The sequence below is a fragment of the Coturnix japonica genome, chromosome 4 (assembly GCF_001577835.2).
Source record: "Coturnix japonica isolate 7356 chromosome 4, Coturnix japonica 2.1, whole genome shotgun sequence".
NCBI classification, from domain to species: domain Eukaryota; kingdom Metazoa; phylum Chordata; class Aves; order Galliformes; family Phasianidae; genus Coturnix; species Coturnix japonica.
Window position 1 is genome coordinate 48,491,191 of NC_029519.1, and position 20,883 is coordinate 48,512,073.

General features: G+C 41.4%; 1 protein-coding gene across 5 annotated transcripts in view; it reads left to right on the plus strand.

Annotated features, from left to right (window-relative positions):
* TNIP3 (TNFAIP3 interacting protein 3) overlaps positions 1–9,430 on the plus strand; it is a 74,590-nt gene extending 65,160 nt beyond the window's left edge. For all 5 annotated transcript variants that reach the window (XM_015861936.2, XM_015861937.2, XM_015861934.2 and 2 more), the window contains 2 exons: positions 933–993; positions 8,065–9,430. In XM_015861936.2, the coding sequence (XP_015717422.1) occupies positions 933–993; positions 8,065–8,096 (93 nt within the window). In that variant the 3' untranslated portion in view covers positions 8,097–9,430. The remainder of the gene's footprint in view (positions 1–932; positions 994–8,064) is intronic.
* Positions 9,431–20,883: the final 11,453 nt, after the last annotated feature.

Genomic DNA, 20,883 nt, shown 5'->3' on the forward strand with positions numbered 1-20,883 from the left:
TAAGAGTCTCCCTGGGACTACTCAGGGTTTTGTTAGAGTAATTTCTGCAAAACAGCAGTTATTTCCCCAGTTTAACTAATTTGAAGTGGTAATTACCTGGAATTTGATGAGCTTGAATGCAGTGGTCAAACCACATTGATGGTTTAATAGAGCTTCAGATGAACAGCCTGGTCCCTGGATTGTTTTCTCTACTGGTAATGCTCATTTACCACAGGGCACAATATAAACTACAGCACAATTTTCCTTTCTTCCTTGCTGTGCCTTACCATGAAGAATTTCCATGTACTATGCTTGTAGGCACACAACTTTCCCAATGGTGCTTCTTATAAGAAATATGGGGAATTTTCTCATCCCACAGTATTTTCAGTAGATTGTCAAACAACAGCTAATGTGATTGCAACACAAATGCTAATATGTGGGAAAGAGAAAAGAGAGAGAACTTTATTCAAAGGGATTTTCCTTTTGTGCAAAGCAGTGTGTTACCTGTGCTGAAAGCAGAACAGATTCACCTATCATGTCAGTGCACACCAGGCTTATCTGTCTTGCTAAGTAAAGAGGATGGAGCCAATTTGAAGTGTGATACCTGCTCATATCTTCTGGTATGTTTTATTCCTTGGCCACAGTGAACTATAAAGTCCATTTAAAATGGAATTAGTTTCTGTTAATTTGTTTTTATTTGAGGGATCTAGAAAGGTTGACAACAGTGTTTCTAATTGGTGCAGCAACTAAACTCTACATCACAACGAAGGAGGCAAGCTGAAAGACTCAGCTGGGTAGAAAATTAATCTAGATATAAGATTTTTGTAAACTACTTCTGTATGACTAATAAAAAACTTCACAGCACAATTATGTTTTTAACATGCTGCTATTCTCTTGTTTGAAGTGTCTATGAAGTCCATATTGCTGTAATAATGTTTTATTGTTCTGTGCAGCCAGACTATCAGTGGTATGTTCCTGACCAGTTTCCTCCAGATGTTCAGCACAAGGCAAATGGTAAGACAACAGCTGTACTATTTTTTAATATGGGAGCCTTTGAGGGATACATAGTAAACTTTCCTATTTATCTGTTGTGTGCTTACATGACAGCTTTGCTTCAGCAGGGTGAGACTGGTGTATGTGCAAAACAGGTGAAGTTTCTAATGTAATACCATCTATGTAACAGCTTTTGGTTTTGTTGCAATTGGTAAAATGTCTCTTTTACACATTATGGGATCATGCATTTGCCTCATTAAATGCCTACTAGGAGTCCTAAGGAGTAGATATCCTCAGAATTGTCTGTAGAGGTACTGCTGCTTCAGCTAAAACTAAATTCAATGATGAGCCAAACTTGGGTGCCAAGATGGGACAGGTTTTAGAAGATCTTGGTAAAAAAGTGCAGGACTTAGGACATTGTTTCACTTTAAAGTGAAAATGCCTATTCTTGATCAGTCCCGATAGTTCAGTGTGCTGGGTATGAGATTAAAACCATTTAAACAGACCAAATTAATTGCTTGCTGACGTGTTGATGTAAGTTATCTGTTAGAAACCAGGAGGATCATTTTAATATTTGTAGCTGGATTTGAAATCATGCAAAGTTCCTTGGCATTTTGCAGTACTTGATTCAGGCCTCTCAAAAGACAGCCAGGGAGCACAAAGAAAGGACTTTGTTCTGGGTGCAAATCCAGAATTTCCCCAATGCACCGCTTTTCTCTCAAGTGTAGTTGAGAATAGTGGCACCGTAAATTTTGTGTTTTTCTTTGTTCTTGTGTATTAATGGTCCCTTTACATCAGTACTGTCTCAAACAAATGATGCATCATCCAGTGCAGTACTAGGGGACCAACCAGGTTAACTGGTGTACACTGCAGGAGCATGTACACTCCATCTGAGCACCATTTCCTGGGGTGAGTGGGTTCCATATGTAGTGGGTGGGATTCACCACCAAAACTGTTTGGTAACATCTGGAAGAAGATGGCTGCAGAAGAACTCTTCTGTTGTTTATAGTCCCCCACATTCGTACAGAAGAGAGGGTGCGGTGGGAACACAGCTTGCCAAAACAGAGGACGAGCTTCCCATAATTACATGGCAACTGCTTGGAGGGTTCTGATGTGGTTGCAGGGAAAGTAGTGCTGTGACTGCAAGAGAGGACAGGAGATTAATTTTGTAGTTCCTCCCACTTAAACTCAGAGTGATTTATTGCACGAGAGAATACTGAGAGGATGTTTATACCAGTGTATGAAACGTCCGGCCACCAACTGCAGCTGTGGTCCAGGGCAGTACACTTAGGGGATCTGAAGGAAAAGCAAATTATTTTACACTGTTTGATTATAATGACTTCTGTCTCCTTGAAAATCTTTTTTAAACCCCATGTTCTGTCTTTTTTTTTTTTTTTTAACTATTCCTTGTCCAGAACATCCAAATGCCTCCTCCTCAGAGGAACAGTGAATAGGAAACTCACAGACTTTTTCCTTTCTTTTTTAGTGCCCATAAAGAGAAATTCTCAACTAGTACCATCATGGTGCTATGTAGGGTATGTTTGTAGTATATCTTCAGGGCTCTTTTTATCTCTGCTAATAAAACAGTGTTTTATTAGGCGTTGGTCACAGAGAAGTCCAATGTCTACTATCAATTAACATGCAGTACCCTGGATTTATATATTCTATATAGTCACTTAAATCTGTATTTAAGCCATTTGTTTTAAGAAATGTTTCAAATTTAGAATCTCCAAGAATATATATGATGAAAGTATTCTTTATGTTTTCCTATTTCTTTGTTCTCTTTTTGACTACTTCTAATTGCATTTCTGAGTTTAAATGAGTTAGTATGTGTGGCAGCATTCCTGAGTCTCATTTCTCAGCTTTCATTTCCTCATTAGGTGATAAACTGACCAATAAATCTCATCTCTTTTGAGCTAGTGCTTCATTATAGAAAAACCAAAAGCAGTGCAGCAACTTTGAGCATGAGGCAGTTGCCTTTAGAAATGCTGTTTTGGAGATTGATGTTTCTAGGGCAAGCCCTTAAGTTTTCCCTATCTGAAGGAAGTTTCCTTCGATATTGGTATTTTTTCTTTGAGGAATAATTACTAAGTATGGATCGCAAATTGTAGTGTTAGAACAGAACACAGATGAGATGAATCATAAGACAGATCTTTTCTATGACATGCTGTCAAAAAAACTCCAACCTGGTTTTAAACACCTCTCAAATCTGAGTGTCTCTACACTGGCAGAGAATAATATCTAGTTTGCTGTGATGTCACTGGGACTGCAAAGTTGTACTTCACCAAGGAAGAATTCATAGCTTTATGTGCAGTTTTTTTTATAGCTGAGCCCACACTGTTTTCTGCTCTCCCTTATGAGGAATGTTTGTTTTAGGCACATGAGAGGATCTCCAGGTTCTTCTGTAACCAATGAAGGAAAGAAGAAGCTGTAATTTCAGGTCTTCTGTTCTTGTGGAGACATTTCTGTATTGCTTTTCTGGCTAGCACAACTTTTCTTAGCTACTACTCAGTTCAGAAAAGGCTTTCCTGTAAGACTGCTACATCAGTGAAGCCTGGTTTGCCTTTCTACTTTGTATAATGAGCGCATCTTTCCCTGTATCTATGGAAATTGATACTTCTCAAGTGGAACTACTAGAATATTTTCAAAATTAAAGCACCTGCCACAGGGATTTCCTACTATTTTCTCACCATCCTATCATGCTGAGCTATGAAATATGCCTTCATGTGTTCATTCAGTGTTTGGAGCATCTTTTGTTACCCAAGCAGCACACTATCAGCTCCTTCTTTCAGAACTGTGTCAGCTAAGTGAGGTTCAGTGACATCCTTCTTCAGTAAAAGCAGCTTGGAGCTACTCTGTTCTTCTTGCTGGTTAAGTAATCTTTCTGTCTGTATTTTGCAGCTGAGTGTCTATGGAACATTTAAGGATTTAATCTGAGTGAAATGAAGGGTCTGTAGCCTTTGCAGTAAGATGAAGTTACTGTACAGAGACAGTGGGTGCTATGGCTTGGGAGATCAGTCCTCAGGCTTGAAATGACACCAGCGTGACCTTGAACACAGAGTTCAAAGCCTAATGCAACAGTGTCCTCAAGTGTCTTGTTCCTGCCTTTGTTCATGTAGAACATGGAAATTTGAAGGCTGGTGTGTGTGCACGCAGGTGTGAACATCTGGATGTGACCAAGCACAACTGGTAATCTTGGTATGCATTTATGATTACTTAGATTTTTGATCTCCCTGTATGCCTGAATAGGTATAACAAAAGCTTTTGACGGTTGTAGACATGATGTTGTCCAGGACTAGCTACTGAGGCTAATATGTGGCCTTTCTTTATATTTTTGATTCAGTAATCAGGATTTAAATTACTTAATGCATTTTTATTCGCATATGCCCATGGCTATTTTTGAAATGCTTTCTTTAATAAAAATTAATGCTTCCCCAAAGAAAATTACAGTCAATCTCAAAGGACAAAGCAATGAACGTTTCTAACTATGGTGATTATAGCTATAAAGAGTTCTTAAAGTAGCAAGAGAAAGTATATGCGCATCTCCTGGCTGAGGAAATGAATCAGGGGAAATGGAAGACTTTAAAGAAAAACAACTAAAATCTAGAACTCCTAGTTAGGAAATGGAGGGTGGAAAGAACCTCATGAGTTGTATTAGAGTGCAAATCTGTCTCAAAATGAATCTACCTTTTCTGCAAGCATTTGTGATAGAGGCATCTGTGCTGTTGTAAGATGACATTTTTTCTTTAAACTACATTGTATTGACTACTAAACTTGCTTGTATAAACAAATCTCTGGCACTAGGGCATTTACTTAAATGTTAACAAAGTACCATTCAGGCCTTTGAGACCCTAGAAACAGTTTCAATGGGCCTCACGTGTTAAGAAACATGGTATTGCCATTGGTAATCATGGGAGCTTAGAGGCACTTTGACCTGCAAGGGTTTGCATGGGACAGTGAAGATTTACTTACCACATAATATATAACTTCTGGAAAGGTTGGGATCCAAGCTGAATCCAGAAGTATTCAACAAGCACTTGCAAAGAGGAGCACGTGGACTGTATCTGAGCTTATGGATCTGATTTTCTTGCTTTTCTTCCTATTAGTATCCCAGAAGTTTCATGTTGCACAACTTGTTAAACAGCTCAAAAAAAGTCAGATGACTCATATTAGGGCACAGCTTGTCTGTGAGAATAAAGATGTCTTCTCCCTGTCTTCCCAATAAAACACTCCATCTGAAGGCAATCAGCTTGGGGAGATAGGCAGGAGCACTCTGTGCCCTGCCACGTTTCAGAGATGGGGGGTGTTAGAGACCAGGCTATTAAGTAATGGGCATCCATAATTTGCGGGGTGGGGTTAGGACAAATCACCTGGCTTCCAAAAACATGAGGCTATTTGCTTGAGTGTCACAGTAAGGAGAGAAGGGCAGTGTGTAATGATAAATGGTAGGAGGTGGGTAGAGGCTAAGGAAGAGAGATGACTCACTGCACGAGCAACAGGTTTCTGAGAAGTTAACTTCTCCTGTCTGCCTCTGGGACAGTTCCTTCCCCAGTTCTTCACTCTCTGGAAATCCTGCTCCTAAAACATGCTTAAATCCTTCCAGCTCAGCCTTGTTCTGCCAGCTGTGCTGCCTTCAGAGGGACATTAGCTCCTAAATATCTGTGCTTTGTCACTCAGAATTGTTGGAACAAGTTTCCTCCTTCCCCCCCTTTCTAGGGAGCAAGGCAGAAAGAATTCCAGCAAGTGCACTTAATGTCACTTTTTTTGGCGCATAGTGTTGACTTCCTTCCTTATCCAACTGCATAAAATTGAAAAGACAGTTTGGGGAAAAAAAAAAATAAAAATAAAAATGACTGAAATTTGGACGTTTTCCCTGAGCTCAGTTTTTAATGGGAAATTGTCTGGAAAATAGGTTTATAGCACAAAGCCCACTTAGAGCAAGAACCCTTTTGCATGCCGCAAGTGCTGGCACGCATTGCTTTCTTCATTTCTGAAATTAATCTTACTGTATTTGTTTACTTGGCAGAAAGAGTCTCAATGTGCATGTTTAAGAACTCCAGTTGCTCCCCATTTGATACAATTACTGGATTTCTTTCACTTAAACTGTTCGTTTCAGTTTTGGATCCAGTTGTGCTGGGTACAGGCAGTTGGCATACCTTGGAAAAGCAGAAAGCAACCTGTGAAGCCCTAGGGATGTTCAAATGAGTACATGCAGCAGCTTGTTATGTCCACTTACTTTCATTATAATATCATCTCCTGTTCCCTTCCACACTGCACTGCTTTCCAGATTTTTGCCCTCAAGGGTACCTACTTTGCGGCTAATGTTGTTATAATTACAGCTAATTGGAAGAAGAGGGGGGAAGTGTGGGGTTTTCCACTGAAAATAATGGCATCTGCAGGGAGGGGAAAAATGTAAAATGGAATAATAGATTTGTGGAGGTCTCCAGTGAAGAACAAACAGGAAAAAAAAGTCAATTAACTGACATCTTAATTTTCCTGGAGATGAGAAGGGGAAAAAAAAAAAAACAAAAAAACAACACTGTTAGTATTTAGCCTGTCTTTACTGTATACGTTTCATTAGAAAAGTCAAGACATTTATTTTATTAACAGCTTGCCATCCCCCTGGGAGTGGATGTGTGATTATTTCCAGGATGTTCACTGGTACAACTTGAATTGTGCTGCTGCAATGCAAAGAAAAGGCTCTGGGATGCTACCTGACCTTTTTCTGACTGGGGAGGGATTTCCATTCTCTCTTCATGGAGTCAAGTGAGCAGAAAAGAGGATGCTGGAAAAGTAGGACCAGGGTGGATGCATTGCCTCATCATGGAAGCTTTTTTGGTCTTCCTCCACACTCATTACTGTGGCAGGTTGTTGGTGCCATGCTGCTGTATGACCCTGGGGCTGGGAGCAGAAGAGGCTTTTGTGCAGTGATGGGCCAGAGCTGCATGGTACTCTTAAAATGCAATTCAGAGGCTCAAGGCCAAAGAATCAGTGTTTCACATTTTCCTCAAGTTGTTTTCTTTGGAAAAGGTTTTGCTTCACAAACACTGTGTGGGAATACAAGTTGAGGTGTGCCCTATATAGTATAAGAGTACTATATTCCACTGGGTGGGTGAACTGTACATTATTGATTTATCTTATGTGTACATAATACACAAATGCCTATATTTATATTTCTTTTTGTCTACCTTAAATATGTACAAAGAGCCAGTCTGCTAATGATTGCCTTTCCTGGCTTTTCTGAACGAGTAACATGAACTTTAGCTCTGATACTACCTGCAAGAAAAAATTTAGCCAAAATCAATGATTTGTGTGGTGCTGTGTCTTGTCCCAGATGTGGACACTTTGGTTAACTTTCTTTCATCTGCATTGGGGTATCATCAACCCCATGTGTTCAGACATGAAGGATTGGGTTACTGTGTAGTAGCTGCAGAGCAATTCTCCCAGGCAAATTCACATCCCTGCCGGAGGCATTTCACTCCTAATATTTCTCTTGAAAGTGAAGTGGCGTGAGCACCAGTGCGTGTGCTACTAGCAACAAGTTACAGCAGTTCAAGAATCTTTTGAAACTTCAGGAAGGAAGGACGTGTTACATTGGCCATAGTACATTTCCTTTCTCTGATCATTTTATGTTTTCCTAGCTTGAATGAGTTACTGACAAACACATTTGAACCACAGACACCTACTTAACAGTTGTATTATTACTGAATTCTTCCCTCTGTTGTACTTACCTACTCTCTTGGGTGCACCTACTGCTATACTGTATACCTAATGAGCACTGCCGAATGTCAGCTGCTCTTTTTAGAAGTCTAGAAGAGTTTTATATGGGGAATGGAGGTTCATAGGACCTCTAGTTTGCTCTGTACCATGATTATTCAGGACTAAGTTAGGAATGCTGATGCACTGCAGGATGTCCCACACTCCTTTGCTTCTTCATGCTCACTGTTATTTGTGTTAGGCTGATTACTGGCTTGTAAGGATGTGCAATATTGGCTACAAGGAAAGGGGTATAGAAAAAACACTGAGGGAATTGAATCACGAGCAAATTGGATTTCTCAATGTCAAAATCATGCTGTTGATTTACTTTTGCAGATTCATCGTCAGAGAAAGGAGCCCATCGCTGACGGCCTTTGACCTGAAGATGTGTACACCCAAGACAGCAAGCTAGTCTTGCAATTTCGTTATTTGGTTTTGTTCTGGTTTTATTTTATTTTGTTCTTTGCCCCGAGCTTCTTATCTCTTCAGTGCATGTTATTTATGCCTCGTGAAATCCCTGCGAGGACAATAGAAAAGCAGATCGTTCAGGCTAGAGATCCTCACGATCCGGTTAAACTCCACTGGGAAGCGTTAATGCCCTTTGTTCTGAAGATGCTGTTTTTGCTGGCTATTTGTTAAGAAGCCTTGTGATAAAAGATGCAGCTATTGCTGGAGCTTTGGAAGACAGTTGCATCTGGTTTGAATTCAGGAGCTTCCAGCTCAATAGTGTTGTGATTCTTTCTCTTTAGGGATTATAATTGTTTTTATTAGATTCCTGGGAATGATTTGTTGATGTACCATCTTGAATTCTGTGGGTTTTTTTGGTTGTGTGTTACAAAGGAAATGCACTTCACTGTTTTAATGTGTTTGTGCAATTGGGATCAGGTACTACCAATGCTAGGCCGGGCACAAGGTGCCTATTCCCATTCTGAGTCCAGGCCAGCCCTCCTTTCAATTTGGTTCTAAAGGTGTATATGTAAAAACAGTAATTCTTTTTCTTTGCACACTTATATCTTTATCACACTTTATCTGTAAAGTTTTTGTATAAGTATTTTGTGAGTTTGACTTCACAGCAAAAACAAATTTATATTTCCAAAGAGTTGTTGCAAAGAACCCCAATGTAATGAATCTGAACATTGTCATGTGGCCTCCAATCAGAGAATAAATCCTGGGTTTCTAAAACAAAAATGTATTAATACTATGAGACTTTAAAACTCTGGTGAATGGCTGTTCATCAAGTGCTTCCCATTTGCCAGACTGCCTTTCAGGCTCTTGGTGAGGGAGGTACCCCAGCCTGCTGGGACCCCACCTGAAGGAAGGTATGGGGACTTAGTGCCAGGAGCTATATGAGATGTCCTTTGTGCTTTGCTAGTAACGTAGGAGTAGTTAATATGTGTTGAAGTTCATACTGCAGTAGATTTTGGATCTATATGAAGACAGATAGAGATCAGCTGGAGATGGTTTGTGTGTCATTTCTGCATTTAGAACAGATATTTTCATTCCCATCAACATACAAACAGATTAAAATAATAGCCATGCAGGATAAAACGTGTTGCGAGTTTGATTTTGGACACACTGGGGAAGAGTCTATGGGAAAGGATTTTTCTATTGTTAATTTTTACTGTGATGCTGCTCTTGTCTATGCTGATTAAAGAAAAGTTTTCCTAACTTTCAATAAAGAATTGAGAAGCGCCTGAGCGAAGCTCTGGGTGAACTGAGCTCTGAAGAGAAATTGCTTTTTCAAGATCTATTGAAAATTAGAGATTTAATTGCAAGATTAGTCCCAGAACAAACTCCCTGCCTGTTAGATAGAGAGGAGTTTTTATCACTGTGTGAATTTGCAGTTGGCTTGCAGACACTATAGCAGCAGATCACTTAACTAGCAAACAGCGTAAGAGCGCGACTCCTGATTAGCTATTTGGCTAATAAGGGTGAGATCATGGAAAATGCTAATGCAATGCCTTTGGAAAATCCAATTATAATGTAGCCCGGCTCAATGCAGGCTCCCAGCAGGTGACCAGTGTTGTGGGTAGGGCACCCTGCACTCAAAGGCACCGTGCCTTCCCCAAACAGACCAGCTTCTGTGTGGCTGCTGTGGGAGGCAACAAACCCCACTTCATTCATTTTGATGTTTTCCCCAACGAGCTGCGTAGGTTTATGCCTTCCATTGGTGGAGCTTAACTCATTATCTTGCAACTTGTGCAAGCATTATCTGGCCCAAGCAGATGATTCAACGCGAGCCATTCACCAGAAGAAAATAGAGCTTGCAGGGCTACCTTTTTCTCAGTTTAGTCACAGGCTTTTAGTGTCTGGCTGGCTTGGGCACAAGGCGATAAACCTTGACTCACGCAGATCCCAATCATGCAAACTGTGAGGTATTCTTTGTGTTGTGTGATAGAAAATCCACATGTTTTTGCAAGTGCTTAAAATGCCCATAGAATTCCTTCCAATTTTTGGTTACAGATGCATGTTTCCCAAATGCAGGCCCCATTCTCTATTTGAGTTAGTGTTGTCAGGCTCAGGTACCCCCAGGGAATATGCTTTCTTCAGTGGCCTGGGCAAGTTTGAGGAGGTGAGTTATATTCTAGTTGAAGATCAACCGTAACTACTCCTAGCAAGCATTGTTCCTTCCTCTAGTTTTGCCAAAACTGGGCATCAGCACCTTTTAAAAAAAATTCTGCCATTTCCCAATTTCTCTTTCATGTTTTATTTTCCAGACACCAGACAGATTTTCCATCTGAGCCTTTTAATTGAGCTTTCTCCAATATTTTTGTGTACTGGTGGTGAGCGGATTTTGCAGTTAAGAGCTCGTGTCTTGTATTTGTGAAAGGCCTTTTCTTTCTACATCCCTTTTTCTGTAGGAACTGCTGAGGGGTTGGGAATGCTGGAATTACTATGCAAATTGCCAAAGGAGCAATTCGCACAGACGGAGTAACTCTATTTAATAATGGACCAGAAACTTATTTGAATACCTGAATATGTAATGAGCTCAGCCAAGGTTTGTAGGCCCTGTTTTCCTCTCTTTCATGCTGGCTTGAGGAAACAAGGCAAGCACAGAGTGAGCTCCTGTCAAAACCCTTCAGTCATTTAAAGGGATGTTTACTAGCCCTTGCACTTCCTCTTTTACTGCAGGACTCTGACTTGCAGCCTGCATGCTTCTTCTTGTTTGTCCAGCAGAGCCACTACTGTGCCTAGTTAAATCTCCATCCATGCTGCCCAGCACTCAGCTGCACTGTTAAAAGTGGTAAACTTTGGTGGGTATCATAGAATCACAAGGTTGGAAAGGACCTATAAGATCATCTAGTCCAGCCGTCCTCCCTTTACCATACCTACAGCAAACCACATAACCATGATGAGGAACTGATCCATGGTGAAACTGATTACTTGGCAAGTTAAAATGATGGGGATCCCAGATGTCTCCTTGCTGGTTGTGGCCAGCTCACCATATTCCTTCTTCTGGGAGTGCACCATCTGACACAGAGTTGTGCAGATTCTGAGTGGCAAGCTGTGGAATCTAATGGGCACATAATGTTACTAAATAACTCATACATGTTCTTTTTGGTATAGGTTTCCATAGATCTTTCTTCAAAACTGAACTTTTTCCATACAGTTTCAGTGTTACATACCCAACATGCTATGAAGTAATTTTCATTTCTATGAGTGAGAACAAGTCTTCATATGTCAGATTAAATTATCTGCTTCTAATATTATCTTTACGTTATTTACAACATGATATACTGGGTTCACTAAATGATGTTTTGATTATCATAACAGCAATTATCCAACATTCAGATAGGAGCACATGTTTGAACGCATGGAGTGATTAATGCAAATGAGGCACTTGAAAGCTTGGGGTCTTTGGGGAATTTTTTGTCCTTTGTGTGTGCATTTATGTGTGTGTGTATGGAGCCAGCAGATGTGACACCAGCATTTTGCTGACGAGAAACTCTAGATTTGGATTTACTTCCCAGGTATTTAAAACACTGTGTTTGCCTAAAATAATGTAGCTCTAAAAGTGCTTTTATCTTCTGGAAGAATTAGGTGCTATCGAGGATAGTCATAATAATGCTTATTCCATTCTGCTTCGTTAGATATTTCCTGCTGCTTTCATACATAGATACTCTGTGGCACTCTATGAGGATCTAATTGATGATAAGTAAGTTGTCAGTGTTTATAAACCACTAAATAGAATCCCTCCTTATTCTCTCTTAGTCCTAAATTTCTTTCAAGAAGAAAAATTTGCCAGTAGAAGCTGGGAGCTGCTCTAATTGCCTCGGAAGCCCTGGATAAAAGAGGAAGTGGGTTCAGGATTTGCTGTGGGCAAACTACACAGGGTTTCCCAGATAAACATGTATCCTATCCTATAAAGGGGAGGCTAAGTATCCCAGCTCAAGATGATGTGTGAGAATACAGGCAAAATTTTGGATCACTTTACTTTCCTTGAATCCATAGTTTTTGATCTTCTGTGCATCAATATTTAATTTCTTGTACAAACAACAAATCTTTATCTCATTCCATTTCCCATATAGTGTTTCGCTCTCTCTCCTAGCTTCTTACCTTTCCTTTTGTATGGCTTTTGTATCCTATGTGATAAGATGTTGTTTCTATTGTAGCCCTCGTCATTTACCTGTCAGAAATATTTCTGTTATTCTTCAGATAACTCCTTAACCTCATTTCCCATCTTCTCTGTGTGACTGATTTCTAAATCCTTCTGTACATGCAGTGGCCTTTCAAATTGTGGCGTACAATCCTTGTTTGCTTTTAATAACTGCTAGAAGTTTGGTGCTTTGTTTTCTAGATCTCTTGGCAAAGGATGTCATCCCTATAGGAGAGATTAGTCTGTTATCCTCTGCAGTGCAAAGTGTTATATTGTTATGCATAATCCTATGAATTATAATAAGAACGTTTTCAAAAGAAAATATTTTTCTCTTGAGATAAAATGAATATAGACAGAAGAACTAGAAATGTGTTGTTAGTGCTAGGGATAGCAGAACACAGTACCCTTTGGTTCTGGTTCCCCACACCCAGACTGTCACTGCAGTAGGTCCATGTCGTACTTCCAGTCTCTTTCCCTGTGTTGTTGCCCTGTCCGCTTCCATTTCTTTATGTTTTGGGGGAACTAGGATTATGAGATGCCCAAAAGTTCTCGTCATTTTCCTCCTCTCTCTGTAGTGTGGAATAGAAATAGAAGCTAGTGTTGTATGAAAATAACTTTTGATCAAACTCGTCTCAGCTCTCCAGCTGCCCCGGAACACACTGGAAATGCAGCTTTACCCTAATGAGATGCAATTCTGCTACAGCCATTCCTGTACTACTCTGTGCTGAACTGAGAGAGCATTTCTACTCACGCTGCAGTTCTCTCCCTTGCTTTAAAAAAACAAAAATTAACCCTCAAAAACAATTTCTGTCTTTTGACTTTGTTATGAGAATGACAGGAGAATTTCTCTGTGTTTTGCAGATGCGAGTGTAAAGGTCTGTGAGACACCACAGGGTGGAAAATATTGTTCTGATTAGTGAAACACTTTCCCACCAGGAGCCAGGATATAGGCTAATTCTGCATTTCCACTTAGGGCAGCAGCAACCCCTCTCCGCCTGCACCCCCAGGTGCTTCCTGCCTCAGGGCTGCTTGTGTAAAGGGCCCACAACAGCTGCAGGGCATGCAACAGGGCTAAGGACAATGAGGGCAGGCAGATAGGGTGCATGGCAGAGCATGTTCACTGATACAGGATCGTTGCAAGTGCTGAGATCTGTAGGTTACAGCATTGTTGGTCTATTGGAAGGCATCAGATCAGGGAGCTCTGCAGCTCTCCCCACAGCTAAAGGAGGATTTGGAGAAGGGAATTGTCATGGACTGGAAAGCAGAATGTATGCTACTGGTATTTATATGGCGTAACCTGACTGAGAGATTACTTACAGCTCTGATGAAAACTAGAGCACATTAGTTAGCATTTTCATCATCAGGTTGCTTTATTTCATTTAGTCTCTTGGTTTAGTTGAGGAGGGAAATGCTTTAATTTTCTTGGAGGAAATTTTCATTTTGTGCCTACCTGTTCTGGCATCCTGAGCCTGAGATCTTAGCAGCATAAATACCAAATTAATCCATTTAATGGGGGCAATGATATTACTCCACAGAACTGGCATGTACTTAGGTCCACTGCGAGTTATTCACAAAATCATCTCTCTTTGATTAAGTATGCCACTCACTGAGCAATGTTACTGAAGGAAGGCAGAACATCTCACCATAAAGGCAAGCCTGCTGCTATCGAGTGACCCCCATGAGCTGCAGCCCTGCATTACAAGGTACCTGTTGGGTGGCTGGGAGGAAAATTTCCAGAATAAAACAGCGATTAATCGGAATGTGCTGTTAATTTAATCGCATTCCCACGGGGAGCCTCAGACAGTGCTACCATTCACAGGCCTGCCATAACTTCCTACTGTTCCACAGATGCCTGTGGCAGGCTCCACTTTTCATGCTCGTAGCTCTGAAGTCCTTTACTCCTGAGTCACACAAACCGTCTATTTGTGTTTTATGAGCCAAATGAGTTATGTGGACAGTAAAATTTCTGCTGGATGAGAACTGAGGAGGTAAATGCTCAACAGGCAGGAAGCTTTTCCAAATAATTGAATTCTTATTAATGAAAGTTGTATCCCTGATGAATGCAAATATTCAAGCTATAGCATGTTGTGAGGCACTTCGTATCTGGATGCACAGATAAGAGACGTGGGAAAGGCAAACAAAAACCTTTGAGCAACACCAGGGAGGGGGAGGATGCTGAAGAAGGAAGAAACATCCCCTACAGCTTCCACTTCTGGTTCATTCAGCTGGCTCAGTTTTGTTTGATTTCTATATGTAAACTCTGCTGTTACTGATGAGGATAATTTCATTTTGTTTTAAAACAGCTTAATTTTATGAAGACCGCAAACCTTTCTTCATCTGAAAAGAAACTGATGCAAGCATTGCACCTTGATTTATGTATCCTAGATAATGTTCAGGCTCAGATGTTTTAGGACTGCTCAGCAGCTGTCCTTCATCCTGGTCCCTCCTTCTCAAGAAAGAGTGCAGTCGCACTCATGTTACAGTTGCAGTCATATAAATCTCCATTAACTTCTTTGGGCTGCTTTGAATTGCTGCAGATCATTCCCTGAAATTCTGCAGACGTTCCACCTCTGGAGCCCAAAGACACCTGGTGGGGATCTGCAGAGCCATGTCAGTTCTGGCTCTGTTAAACTGCACGGGTGTTCCACGATCTACAGGAAAAATGCATCAGCCAACCCAGGTGCTTCCAGGTGGCTGAGGGATGGCATGTGTGATCTGTGAAGCTCCTGCATGTGTGAATACATCCTACTTTGTGCTCTAAAATCTTGGTCTCAGCTTGAGAGCTGAGACTTGCTGCTATAATGTTCAGCCAGGTTACACAGCAAGGGTCAGGGTGTCATGTCCCCAGGGCAGAGTATTAAAGTAACAGAAAATGAAGGCTTCTTTTTAACCTGGAGTTCAGCTGTCACCAGCACCAGGTCTGTCCAGTCTGGGAAACTTTACCTGTGCTGAAAAGGCTTTGTATGAATCTGGGTGGCAGAAGACCGTTCCCTGACACCAGCTTTTTGTAAATCTGCCACCATGCTGGCTTCCTCAGTGCTTACTTTTTGTTTATACACTGGTGAGTGGAAAGTCCATTTCCATTTATTTTATTTACTCTCTTATAAGGGCAATTTGAGTTTACTAGGACAGTTTAATTGGGCTCCAAAGCAGCCTGTCCTGCTTACACAAGTGTGCTGTTGTTCCATTGCTGTTTTTCCTGTTGAGATCAGGGGCTTCCAAAGCTAAACATTGTCTCTTCTTTGCCTTCGGGCCACAGAAAGGCTCATTGTGCCTTTTGGCATTGCTCGTATGGTGCCAGGTGATGGCTATTGGACATCTTTTGCTTCCTTAGACTCCTTTGCCAATCCAGAATGAGGTGTTTAAGCAGGATGAAGAAGATCAGTGTCCCTTTAGCAGAATCAGCTCAAAGAGAACTCTTGGTATGGAAGATCAGAGAATTGACACAAGTCCTCATCCAGGTGAGATATGTCCCTGTAAATCTGATTTTAAAGACTCGAGTCTGCTGCTTGTGTGAGAGCATCTCTGATCTCCACCATGACTGGTCAGCTCACAGAACTAGTGGGGCTTTCTGAGGGATGGTGGCAAGTTATAAAGAATAAAAGCAGGACATCTGGACAGACAAATGTTGTCAACGCTATACAACATAGGCATTTAGATAATGTTTTTTCTTGTTAGTACAGTCTGCATGATCCAAACTTTGGAATGTTAAGCATGTGATGAACTTCTGAGTGGTTACACTGCAGACCATGCAGATACTCTGCTGATGTAAAGACTGTTACCATAAGTGTGCTGTTTCATACTTATCATTTTGTGTAAGACCAGTTGTCCTTCAGAAGGCTATTTGATGAAGCCATTACACATAGAAATGTAGCTGAGAATGTTTCTTGTATTTAGTTTAGGTGTTTTCCAAGCAGTAATCTTAGTACAATTCCTCAGAGTCCTCTGGCACCATGGTAGTGGTGTTTACAGACAATAAATGCTGGTTCTGTATGGAGGGATGGGAAATGAAAACACGGTTGGAGAATGTTTGTTTGCTTGTACAATAGGCTTAAAGCTGGTGCTGAGAAAAAATAATTATCTGTAAGCAAACAACTCCATTTGGAACAGTAATACCCTGAATGCATTTCCAGCCACTTAGTCCAGAGATGCTCTCTCCACTCTGAATCTCCAGCTTAGCTGGCTCCCTGTGTTCCTCCAGCTGGTGTTGTAAAAATGAGAGGCAAGATTAAATAGATGTATCCAGTCAATTCCTCCTTGGCTCTTATGGCTTTAGCAGTAAGCTCATCTGCACAGATTTCTTAATGTCTTGAGGCAAACTCTCCCATGGACTTTCGTTAGGACCACACACAAACATTCAGTTCTTGCATTTTTCTCTTAATTGCCCATCTTCTAATGAGCAGCCCTTGCTCTTATCAAGGGTTGCAAATAACTTCTTTTGAATAGCTCTGATGTACTTGGCTATGAGGAAATTGTAAACAGTGAGCATCTCTGTTGTGCCTTTTGCTCTTCACAGCATATGAATAGTGTGAAAAAACAACAGAGCAGCTAGCCAGGCTTGTTGGGCATCTACAGAGTTGTGCAAGCCATTCACACAGCCGTGTGAGTCCTGCTGCCTCCTGAGTTGTGGAAGCTCCTCTGTGCCAGAGGGAGCACAGAGAGTGCTCTGGAAGGCAGACAAGTTGGTTATGTACGTTCCCACATGTGGCATTCCTTAATCACAGACAAATTTCTGCTGTTATAGAAGATGTTGGTTTTTAAGCTTTGCATAATTGTATTTAATATCATTTCAATCTCAAATGATTTTAAATGTTGTTTTCCTGGCCAGTGCAGTTTATTACAGTTAGCTTTTAATCTTCTGCATTGGTCTTTATCATCAGTTCACTTGAGATGGGAAGCAATTAATAGATCTTTGAAACAGATGTCTTACTTAGACTGAGTGAAGTGTCTTCACATGATCCGGCATTTAATAATAAAGGATTCTAAATGATGGTAGCATCCTTAGAACAGGGAACCGTGTAGCTCCGGAGCTATGCCATCTCCCATCGATGGGTACATAACTCCATTACAGTGTCCATGCAGGTGTCCCCCGCATGCATACACGAGGAGGACCTCTGAAAGCCCAGAGCCAGAGGCCAGCACTGCCAGCCTTTTTAACTTGAGGGTCCCAATCTGTCCCTGGGATGCAGAAACAGCCATATGCCCTCGGGGCTCCTGGACTGGGTGCGGAAGGCCGCGACCACACGTGTTGGCGTTCCGGGCAGGCCCACGAGATGGAGCTCGTGTGTGAGGGATGGGGCTCCGAAGGCTGCAGCCAGGGCCGGGGGAGGACATCGGCCTCGGTTTTAGCGGATTTATTTTATTTGTATTGAGCAAGCCTGGCTTTCCGAGCGCTTGCTGCTAACTGGCAACGTTCAGCAGGAAAGGTGGGGGAAATGGGAATGTGTTCTTGAGGCTACAAGTGCTTGATGCTTCCCTTGGTGTGATCCTTGTCCTGTTGCTCACTTGTCTGGCAAAGCTGTTCCAGCTCTCGCTCTCTCTGATTTTAATATCCCCTAGCATGCTTCCCATGTGTAATTATAACTCTTCCAGCCCTTAGCTATTAGACACAAATAAAATCACGGCACTGGAAAACTTGCTTAATGGTTTAGAGGAAAATGTGTGCAATGGGGGCATGAGGAGGAAAAGCATTCAACCTGACACGTAGTTACCCAGCGGAAAGCTGACTGAACTTCCCTGTGTGGCAAAGAGAGCAGCATTAGCTGTGTCTTATACTCTGTGCACCTCGCCTCATGGATTTTGCCTCTCAAACGCTTTAAAAACTACAATTATAGAAGCACATGAGTTACTCATGTAACCAAGCAAGTACACTAATTCATCACAGGACAGCGTAAACACTCCACCCTGCAGGACGTTGTGCTTCTCTTCAACATGGGTGGTATGAGCAGCAAGGAGGTTTGGGTCCTGCTCCTCATGGTGTAACACAGCAACATGCCACCTTCTTTGGGTAAGGTGCAATGAATGGACATCCTAATTCCACTTACTATTGAGTTAAGTAATCACGGCTTACCTTTGTAAAGCAATATGGCCATCCTGACTGTGCTGAGAATCTTATATACACACAGTGAGATGGGTCATCGTGTTCACAGAGGTAGCCATGCCTAACACACAAGGCAATAGTATATGCTACAAGATGTGCAAAGATGTTAAGGATTCTGAACATCTGCATATTGAATTCTAAGCTGGGGATCCTGGATCTTCTGGGAAAGGGGTAAAGGGAGAAATGTAATCATCATAAGTACAGTTGGGGTATTTCTGTGGAGTTTGCAATTTTGTTTTCTTCTTATCACAGAATGATTTTCTTATCTGGAAAGGAAATCTCAAGTCTTGAAACGGGAGCAGACAATATCAAAGGCTGCTCTTCACCTTGAGGTGGGAAGGAGAGGAAGAGGAGGAGGAGGCTGATGCCATAGACTTTTCAGTAGCCTGGAGGGAATTGTGTAGGGCATCACCAACCTGCCCTTTGTGAAAGTGAAACCTTCTCAGTGAGGCGTCACCAGATTAAACCCGAATCAGTTTGTCAAATCTGTTCTGATTTTCTGCCAAGCAAATTGGAATCTTTTGCGTTTCACAGATGAATGCTTTAGGAGTCATCAGATTGGCCCTTGGAATCACAATTACCATTTACAGTTTTGCACTAAGGTTTTATAGTGAGCAGAATGTCCTATTTCTCGATAAGGGCTGCTTGCAAAAGCTGTATGTACAGCTGAATCTTGCTGCTCAGACAAGAATTTGTGGCTCTGTGGTATGAGTGTGTAATCCTGTGATTGAAAGCAGTGACATGAACAAACACTTTGCAGTGACGTGTCGAAAACAATTATTTTTTGAAGACAGGCATATAACGAGGATTTAGATCTGGGATGTGTCTGTGGGAACACCTAGCCACATAAGAATTAAAGAGTGCATGTTCTAGATCAAAGCAGCCTGTAGTTCACGTTGCTTCTAATTATTGTACCATTCTCTTTTATTAAATTCATTTGTTTTAATTAGCAGAATAGATAATTTGCATCAGAGTTTAAGAGGTCTATTGGACACTTGAGATTAAATCAATGGTTTGTTAACAATTTTATCTGGGAAGTAGATTAGATTATTTAAATTATGTGAAATAGCACCAATTTTCTTTTCTCGGTGGAATAAAATCATGAATTAAGAAATAACGCTTGGAGCATGAGAGCTCTGCTCATTGTTATTTTGCACATGCAGATGTGGGATTTTACAGTAAAATCATCCATCTTTAATTTGTTTTTTTCTAACATTATATAAATGTTAGACAAAATCAAACAAGTGGTGTTTAGCAGCAGGAGATTTCCAGCAACATCATCGCAAACTCTGATGTTTGCCACTTGACTCAATACCACTTGTATTTTAGATTTTTGCTTTGGATTTCTGGTCTTGGAGCAAAAAAGTCTTACTAATAGGTTCATAAAACAGTAGGATTAAAAAAGAATGTACCAGAGGTGTAAAACAGTCAACACCAAGAGATTTTAAAATTAGCTTAATAAATAAACCGTAATTGGATAAAATAGGTGAGTAATGAGTTCAGAGCGGCCCAAATGTGCAATTTCTTGAGGTCACTGGCAGCATGGCAGCTCGCCCCACAGCTGGGCAAAGCCTGGAGGGCGCGTGGCAGGGGGCCGTAACGTTGCATTAACTGCACTTTGCCGTTGAGGTGTCTCAGTTGGTCCCTCTCACACCAGTGCTTTTAAGCGATGCGGAAGAAGCTGAGCTAACTCGCAAGATGCACGCCAACTGCTGTGTTTGCTTTTCCTTCTTCTTCCTCTTCAGATGGCATAAAGGAAATGTCCCTCATTACAGCGAGAAGCCAGGAAGGGAGGCAGGTCCCAGTGGCTCTGACTCTCCACAGGCACGTGTCGAGCACACACTGGCAAGTGCTGTCCCATGGAGCCCTGCTGCCCTACCTATCCACAACCCTGCAGGGCTGGGAGCCAAAGCCATCGCAGCCTTATCACTGATCAATACATCCAGCATAATGTTGTGCTTTCTGAGGTTAATAGATAACAGTACCCTCTCCCTACCAACAAACGTTAATCAATGGATTACTGAGGGCAGATCTTCAGATCTGCACCACAACGAGAGTCACATAATCGGGTGAAAAAAAGAGATAGATACACACAATTAAACAGGCACATGCAGGCACACACAGTGTCATATGTACTCCATTCTGAGAGCACAGCAGTGCTGGGTGCTAAAATTTGCAATGAATTATTTATACGATGAATTAGCCCTCTTCTCTGCTTCTAGAATATCCAGTTGCGGGTTTCCCTTTTGGTTCCAGAAAGATTTATTATTCAGATTTATTCATGGGGCGGATTATTAAACATTTCCTCCCCTTTTCCCCGTAATGTGCAACATACATCTTGTTTCTGGTAGCACCTCTCTGCTCAGGCAGGGGCTCCCAGCATGGAGAAACGGCACACAGCACAGAGAATTCGCTGCCTTCCTTGTGAACCAATTACAGATGTTCCAAATTTTGGATA